At 54.0% G+C, this 9,194-nt stretch overlaps 1 protein-coding gene across 1 annotated transcript in view; it reads left to right on the top strand.

Moving 5' to 3' along the window:
* The first annotated feature begins 5,956 nt into the window (after positions 1-5,956).
* The window catches only part of c6 (complement component 6), a 52,842-nt gene continuing 49,604 nt past the window's right edge, over positions 5,957-9,194 (top strand). Inside the window, 2 exon segments of the mRNA XM_052020497.1 lie at positions 5,957-6,173; positions 8,774-8,962. Coding sequence (XP_051876457.1) covers positions 8,817-8,962 — 146 coding nt within the window. The 5' untranslated portion in view covers positions 5,957-6,173; positions 8,774-8,816.

Here is a 9,194-nt window from a genome sequence, read left to right as displayed (position 1 = left end):
TACGTCGTTGGCACCAACCTGGACGAGGACCTCTGGCTGTTCACCCTTCCTCTCCAGAATGCACTGTCACCATCCAGTTACATCGTTGATCCCGGCACCTGGGTAACAACAGATCGTACTGGGACCACCTCTATAATCGCAGAGGGCAGGGGTCAGAGGACAGCAACTGGGGACAGAACCCAGAGGCAAATAACAAGGGAATCCAGGGATGTGGAGTTAGTTCAGGTAAAAAAACTTTGTTTTGCATGTCATCCATACAGATCATTTCATCACATCAGTGCATTGAGGTAGTACAAGGGAAAACAATAACAGAATGCAGAATAAAGTGTTACGGTTACAGAGAAAGTGCAGTGCAGGCAGACAATAAGGTGCAAGGTCATAACGAGGTAGGTTGTGAGGTCAAGGGTCCATCTTATCGTGCTAGAGAACTGTTGAATAGTCTTATAACAGTGGGATTGAAGCTGTCCTTGAGCCTGGTGGTACATGCTTTCAGGCTTTTGTATTTTCTGCCTGATGGGAGGGGGGAGAAGAGAGAATGTCCGGGGTGGGTGGGGTCTTTGATTATGCCTTTCCAGGTAGGTAAAAAAGGGAAAGGTAAGTGAGTGCAAATGTGAGCCCCTTGGCTATCAGTGGTGAGCGGGGTGCCGCAGGGGTCGGTGCTGGGCCCACAACTGTTCACGACATACATTAATGATTTAGAAGAGGGGACCGAGTGTAGCACATCTAAGTTTGCTGATGACACTAAGTTGAGTGGAAAAGAAAATTGTGCAGAGGATGCAGAGAGTCTGCAGAGAGATATAGAGAGGTTAAGTGAATGGGCAAGGGTCTGGCAGATGGAGTACAATGTTGGTAAATGCGAGGTCATCCACTTTGGAAGGAAAAATAGAAGATCAGATTATTATTTAAATGCTGTTGTGCAGCCTTGGGAGGGCTTGTGCATGAATGGCAAAAGGTTGGTTTGCAGGTGCAACAGGTTATCAAGAAGGCAAATGGAACGTTGGCCTTCATTGCTGGAGGGATTGAATTTGGAGCAGGGAGGTTATGCTGCAACTGTACAGGATACTGGTGAGGCCGCACCTGGAGTACTGCCTGCAGTTCTGGTCTCCTTACTTGAGGAAAGATATACTGGCTTTGGAGGGGTTGCAGAGGAGGTTCACCAGGTTGCTTTTGGAGATGAGGGGGTTAGCCTATGAGGAGAGATTGGGTTGCCTGGGACTATACTCGCTGGAATTCAGAAGAATGAGAGGGGATCTTATAGAAACAGATAAAATTATGAAAAGGATAGATAAGATAGAGGCAGGTAGGTTGTTTCCACTGGTAGGTGAGACTAGAACTAGGGGACATAGCCTCAAGATTCAGGAGAGTAGATTTAGGACAGATGAGGAGAAACTGCTTTTCCCAGAGAGTAGTGAATCTGTGGAATTCTCTGCCCAGGGGAGTAGTAGAGGCGACCTCATTAAATGTATTTAAGACACAGTTAGATAAATTTTTGCATAGTAGGGGAATTAAGGGTGATGGAGAAAACCATAGAACCATAGAACAGTACAGCACAATACAGGCCCTTTGGCCCACCATGTTGTTCCGACCTTTAAACCTCACCTAAGACTATCTAACCCCTTCCTCCCATATATCCCCCTATTTTAAATTCCTCCATATGCTTTATCTAACAATCTCTTGAACTTGACCAATGTATCAGCCTCCACCACCACCCCAGGCAGCGCATTCCATGCACCAACCACTCTCTGGGTGAAAAACCTCCCTCTGATATCTCCCTTGAACTTCCCTCCATTACTTTAAAGCCATGCCCTCTTGTATTGAGCATTGGTGCCCTGGGAAAGAGGTGCTGGCTGTCCACTCTACCTATTCCTCTTACTATTTTGTACACCTCTATTATGTCTCCCCTCATTCTCCTCCTCTCCAATGAGTAAAGCCCTAGCTCCCTTAGTCTCTCCTCATAATCCATACTCTCCAATCCAGGCAGCATCCTGGTAAATCTCCTCTGCAGCCTTTCCAACGCCTCCACATCCTTCCTATAATGAGGCGACCAGAACTGGACACAGTACTCCCAGAGTTTTGTAGAGCTGCATCATTACCTTGCGACTCTTAAACTCGATCCCATGACTTATGAAAGCTAACATCCCATAAACTTTCTTAACTACCCTATCCCCCCCTGTGAGGCAACTTTCAGTGATCTGTGGATATGAACCTCCAGATCCCTCTGCTCCTCCACACTGCCCAGAATCCTGCCATTAACTCTGTAGTCTGTTTTGGAGTTTGTCCTTCCAAAGTGTACCACCTCACACTTCTCCAGATTGAACTCCATCTGCCACTTCTCAGCCCAGCTCTGCATCCTATCAATGTCCCTCTGCAATTTTCGACAGTCCTCCACACTATCCACAACACCACCGACCTTTGTGTCGTCTGCCACCTTGCCAACCCATCCTTTTACCTCCTCATCCAAGTCATTAATAAATATCATGAAAGGCAGGTAGGTGGAGCTGAGTCCACAGCCGGATCAGCCACGATCTTATTGAATGGCGGAGCAGGTTCTACTGGCCAGATGGCCGACTCCTGCTCCTATTTCTTGTTCTTACAGAGACAGGAGAAAATACAGGGAGAATAAGGAAACGGAAGAAGAATTAAACAACACTCAATACCGGACATATCAGAGAGTTATGAGCCCAGTTAGAATAAGCAGCTAAGTATTAGTCAAAAAACAAACCACAAGAAGCTGATAATTTACATCCCAAACTTTGGGAAGTTTAGCTTTGGTGACGGTAGATGCACTGGTTCTGATTTTCCAGGTCTGAGGATTCTAGAGTTGTTCCTGTGGATTGCATGGAAGCGAATGTGAGTTCACTGTTGAAGAAAGGAGGGAGAGAGAAAACAGAGATGTCCTGACCCGTTGGTCTAACGTCAGTGGTGGGGGAAGGTTGGCGTGTGTAAGGAAGAAGGTAATAACCAAACACCTTGGAAAGGACGATAGGGTCAGGCAGAGTCGGCATGGAGTAAATGAAAGGAAGATCACACTTGGCCAATATACTGCAGATCCTTGAGGAGGTGAGATAAAGGGGAACCAGCAGATGTGGTGTATTTAGATTTCTGGAAGGCTTCGATAAAGTCCCACTCGGCAGGTTGGTTAACGCTGGTGCAAATGGAACTGGGGCCACGTACTGCCATGGATTGGGAATTGGCTGCTGTAGAAAGTAGAGAGTGGGAATAAATGGATCCTTTTCATGTTGGTAGTCTATAGCAGTGGGGTCGTCAGGAATCGGTGGTGGGGACCCAGCTGTTCTCCATCTGTAACAGTGGGGTAGACAGGGATCGGTGGTGGGGACCCAGCTGTTCTCCATCTGTAACAGTGGGGTAGACAGGGATCGGTGGTGGGGACCCAGCTGTTCTCCATCTGTAACAGTGGGGTAGACAGGGATCGGTGGTGGGGACCCAGCTGTTCTCCATCTGTAACAGTGGGGTAGACAGGGATCAGTGGTGGGGACCCAGCTGTTCTCCATCTGTAACAGTGGGGTAGACAGGGATCAGTGGTGGGGACCCAGCTGTTCTCCATCTGTAACAGTGGGGTAGACAGGGATCGGTGGTGGGGACCCAGCTGTTCACCGTGTGTAAGGGATGATACTAAACGAGGTGTGTTAGTGAGCAGGGAGGAGGGTGTAATGAGGCTTCAGTGGAAATGGACAAGTTCAATGTGGGAGAGAACATGGGAAATGGAGTCTAACGTGGCTAATGTGAGGTCACCCACTTTGGTTCACAGAAAAGCAGAGTGTTTGTTCAATGGTGTGAGATCAGGTGGTGTTGATGTTCGAAGGGACCAGATACCGAGGTATACTTGTACACACGTCACTGAAGGACAACCTACAGGTACAGAAGCTGATCAGGAGGGAAAATGGGCTATTGGCATTTATTTTGAGAAGAGACAGCAGAGACTGCAGGTGCTAGAAGCTGGAGCAACTCAGCAGGTCAGGCAGCATCTGTGGGGGGAACTGGACAGTCAACGTTCTCGTCCAGATGAAGGGTCTCGACCTGAGTCATAGACTGTCCATTTCCCCCCACAGACGCTGCCTGACCCACTGAGTTCCTTTACTCTGAGAGGGATTGGTTACTGGAATCAGGAAATCGTATTACAATTACATGGGACGTGGGTGAGACGACCCCTGGAGGACTGTGTACGGTTTTGGTCTCCTTACCCAAGAAATGATGTATTTGCCACAGAGGGAGTGCAGTGAAGATTCTCCAGACTGGTTCTGGGGAGGGTGGGTTTGCTGTCTGAGGAGAGATTGCGTAGGCTGGGACTGTATTCTGCAGAGAGAATAATGAGGAAACTTACAAAATTATTAAATGGTCAACAGGCTGGATCAGGGAGGGTGTTTCCCCAGCTGAGGAGTCCAGGATAGTTTGAGAATAGGGGGTGGGCTGTTTGGGACTGAGATAAGAGACTCCTTCACAGAGTGCAGTGAATCCCCACTGACGGCTGAGAGATGGATAGATTTCTGGGCATTGAGATGGCGCTGAGGTAGAAGCCTTGACCTTGAGGAGTTGCAGAGTAAAATCGAGGGGCTGGACGGCCAGCTCAGAACTCTCATGCTCCAGTTGTTTCTGAAAGGTCAGTAAACAGGACCTTGCTGTTGGCTGATCCACACGGGCTGTGGGCTGCCTGCCCACTGCCCCCTGCGGCTCTCCCTGCCTCTGTTTCAGCAAGGACTGCCGGTTGGTTTTCGAGTCTGGGGGCTGTTGGAACTGGGGCCATCGGTTGTCCTGGCTCCCCACCCCCCCCCACCGCCGCCCCCTCCCCTGCACTGCAGGGAGTCTCCACCGTCCCAGGAGAACAGGCTGGGTCAAGAACAGGGTCAGCAACTTCAGCTGTAGCACAGCCAACATTCCTGGCATTCCCTCCCTCCTCCACTATCCCACTTACTGGAAACACCCCCCCCCCCCCGACTTGACTCCAGCCCGCCCTCAGGGGGGGAGGCAGAGAGCACAAACAGCTGGGAGCCATCCACATCTGTCGGAGCCTGGGGTGGGGGCGGGGGGGAAGCACAGGCTCACATTCCAGGCAAGTTAAACCCTCCTTCCCAGCAAACCGTCCCCATCCCAGTCAGCTCAACCCCTCCCCCCACAGGAACAAACTGGGCGTCTGTCAGCGATTCCCCCGTCCAGGAACCCGCGCTCCCCCCCCCCACCGCTCCCAGTCACACCCAGTTCCCAGTCACCCCTCCGTTCCCAGTAACCCCCCCGTTCCCAGTTACCCCCCTTCCCTCACCCTGCTCCCCAACCAGACCGTCCATAACCCACTGATCAGCCCACACCACACCCCACCCTCCCCTTCCCTCACCTCCCTCCCTCCTCACCCCACCATACACCCACCCCCTTCACCACAGCCTCCCCACCCACCCTGCTCCCTCCCACTCATCTTCCTCCCCTCCCCCAACACCCACCCCTCCTCCACTCACTCCTCCCTCCCAGCTCCTTCCCCCCAACGCCCCAACCCCTCCCACCTCCCAGCATCGTACTCCGCCCCTCCCACACTAGTGTCCGCCACGCACTGCGACCCTCAACACTCCCAGTTTCTCAAGGGCCTGGTGTGGGATGTAAAGGCTACGCTGACCCCTGTCCATTGGGGGTGGGGGTGGGGGTGTGACCTCCTCACCTTCCTGCTCAGCACCTCCCACCCTCCTGCCCTCCCCACCTGCCCTCCCCACCTGCCCATCTGTAACGTCTGAATCCACCACTCCCACACCTGCCATGAGGGATCTCCCGATCCATCCCCCCAGTGAGGGATTTCCTAATCCATCCCCCCCCACAGTGTGACCCCCCCCCTCAGTACCCCCCTCCCACAGTGTGAACCCCCCCCCCCCCTCAGTACCACCCGTCCCACAGTGGGACCTCCCTCAGTACCCCCCTCCCACAGTGTGACCCTCCCTCAGCACTGCCCCTCCCACAGTGTGACCCTCCATCAGCACTGCCCCTTCCTCGCTGTAGTACCCCCCTCTGTGCACCCTCCACCTCCTTGTTCCAGCCCATTCCAGTTTTTTTTCTTGCTGCCCCGTTGCCTTCCGTGTTTTGAGGAAAATAAATCTGTGATCCGAGAAGCCAACAGAGGCTGGCTGATAAACAGGGGAGTGGTGCGACGGGACTCAGGCTGGGCTCTGGACACTGCGGTGAGTACCATCTCTGTTAAAGAACTCCTTTCACCTCGGACAACACGTTACCGTCACTTTAAACCGCAGAAACTCTTGAGTGCCTGCTGGAAAGTTCTGGGACAAAGGCACATCTATCTCTTTTCTCATTTTCTGGGTGATAATCTGCCTGAAGTACTTGCATTTCCATAGCACCTATCATCACAGGACATCCTGAGGCAGTTCAAAGAGTTGAACATTTTCAACTACAGCCAGTTCAGCAATGCAGGAAGTACAACAGCTAATCTATGCACAGGAGGATCACAGGGGCCAAATGATCAGGTATCTCAGGGGTGTTGCTGAGGCAGAGATGTGGGCCAGGATCCCACAGGAGAATCTGCACTATTCTTCTAAAGAGATCCATGGGATCTCTAATGGCCAGCTAGAGGAACAGTTAGCAGTGCGGCACTCCCTGAGTACTGCCCCTCCCACAGTGTGACCCTCCCTTAGTACTGTCCCTCCCACAGTGTGACCCTCCCTCAGTACCGCCCCCCCCACAGTGTGACCCTCCCTCAGTACTGCCCCCCCACAGTGTGACCCTCCCTCAGTACTGCCCCTCCCACAGTGACCCTCCCTGAGTACTGCCCCTCCCACAGTGTGACCCTCCCTGAGTACTGCCCCCCCACAGTGTGACCCTCCCTCAGTACTGCCCCTCCCACAGTGACCCTCCCTCAGTACTGCCCCTCCCACAATGTGACCCTCCCTGAGTACTGCCCCTCCCACAGTGTGACCCTCCCTCAGTACCGCCCCTCCCACAGTGTGACCCTCCCTCAGTACTGCCCCCCCCCCCACAGTGCTGGTATATCTGGAGTGGGACTCCCCTGCACCCCCGACACTGGGTGAGAGGATGAGATAAGTTATCTCTCCCTCTCCTTGGATCATTCTGTGCCACACTGCACCCCTCCCACGCAGGGCCTGATTCCCGGGTGCTTCGGGAACTGTTCTCCCAGGTCAGGCGGCACGCTGAGCTGTGTGGTTTGCCCTCTCCCCACAGTGTCGATGGGACTGTGGTCAGGGTGTGTGCCCCTTGGTTGAACACACCCACCTTCCAGTCGGCACCGACACAGAGGCGGGAATGTGTGGGCAAGGATTGAGAACAGAGGACACAGCACAGGCCCTTCGGCCCACAACGTTGTGCCAAGTTAATTAAGAAAATGACGCCTGACCAAACTAATCCCTTCTGCCTACACAATGTCCATCTCCCTCCATTCTCTGCACATCCATGTGTCTGTCTAGGAGCCTCTTAAACGCCTCTATCGTATCTGCCTCCACCCCCACCCCAGCCAGCACATTCCAGGCACCCACCACTCTCTGTGTAAAAATCTTCCCACACACATCTCCTTGGAACTTACCCCCCCTCACCTTAAATGCACCTCCTCCAGTATTAGACACATCAATCCTGGGAAAAAGATACCGGCTGTCTACTCTATCTATGCCTCTCATAATCTTCTATCAGGTCTCCCCTCAGCCTCTGCTGCTCCAGAGAAAACAACCCCCGTTTGTCCAACCTCTCCTTATAGCACCTGCCCTCTAATTCAGGCAGCATCCTGGTGAAACTTCTCTGCACCCTCTCCAAAGTCCCCATATCCAATATGCAATCCCCATATGCAATCAGAATTGATTGCAATACTCCAGATGCAACCTAACTAGTTTTATAAAGCTGCAACATAAAAGGACTCAGTGCCTCGACTAATAACGGCAAGCATGCCGTGCACCTCTTTTACCACCCCATGAACCTGTGCAGCTGCTTTCAGGAGCTGATTTGGGGATCACAGATGTGACATTGGGGCCCAATCAGCCGGAGAGTTTGGCTGCCAGTGTCCCCAGGCTGACAAGTTTTGAAGTGAAAGGACAGGGTTGTGCTGGAGGGAGTACAGAGGAGAGTCACCAGTAGACTTCAGTTGGTGGAGGACTTCAGTTATGGGGAGAGATTGGACAGGCTGCGATTGTTTTCCCTGGAGCGAGGGAGGCTGAGGGGTGGGAAGGGTGTGTTGGGTAAGGGGAGGGGGTGAGGGAGGGTGTGGTGGGTGAGGAGAGGGGGATGGTGTGAGGGTGAGGGGAAGGGTATGTTGGGTGAGGGGAGGGTGTGTTGGGTAAGGGGAGGGGGTGAGGGAGGGTGTGGTGGGTGAGGAGAGGGGGATGGTGTGAGGGTGAGGGGAAGGGTATGTTGGGTGAGGGGAGGGTGTGTTGGGTGAGGGGAGGGGGTGAGGGGAGGGGAGTGTTGGGAGAGGGGAGGGGTGTGGTGGGTGAGAGGAGGGGGTGAGGGGAGGGGAGTGTTGGGAGAGGGGAGGGGTGTGGTGGGTGAGAGGAGGGGGTGAGGGGAGGGGAGTGTTGGGAGAGGGGAGGGGTGTGGTGGGTAAGGGGTTGGGGAATGAGTGGATGGGTGAACGCAGGGGTCTGTTAGGTGAGGGGAGGGAATGTTAGGTGAGCGGGTGGGAGGGGATGGGTGCTGGGTGAGGGGGTGAGGGGGTGAGGAGGGGGGATGAGGGTGTGTTGGGTGAGGGGTTGGGAGTGAGGTGAGGGGAGGGGTTGAAGGTGCTGGGTGCATACTCTTCCGGTAACCCCCTGTGCGGATGTTGCAGGTCCCGTGGAGTTCGGCCCATCGACAGCCTGCCAGCCCCTGGGATGGGATCAGTGCGGCCCGTCCTGGCCCTGGTGGTCTTGGCCCTCGGGCCGGGCTGCGGACTGGCCTGTTTCTGTGACAGGTTCCCCTGGAACCAGTGGACAACCTGCTCCGTCACCTGTGGGGGAGGGCAGAGCACTCGGCGCAGGTCAGTGCCCACCAGGGGCGAGGTGAGGGGAGATGGGGTGAGAAGGGAAGAGGGGCGATAGGGGATGGGGAGGGATGGTGGAAGGAGGAGGTGAGGGTGGAGAGGAAGGGAGTGGGGGAGAGGGTGGACGGGAGGATGGCAGAGTGTTGGAGGGGATGAGGGTGGTGAGGGGATCTGGAGGGTGAAGGGGAGGAGAAGTGGAGGAAGGAAGATAGGGAGGGGAGGAGGGGCA

The sequence above is a fragment of the Pristis pectinata genome, chromosome 7 (genome assembly GCF_009764475.1).
Source record: "Pristis pectinata isolate sPriPec2 chromosome 7, sPriPec2.1.pri, whole genome shotgun sequence".
Taxonomy (NCBI): domain Eukaryota; kingdom Metazoa; phylum Chordata; class Chondrichthyes; order Rhinopristiformes; family Pristidae; genus Pristis; species Pristis pectinata.
This window is presented reverse-complemented; position numbering and strand designations above follow the sequence as displayed.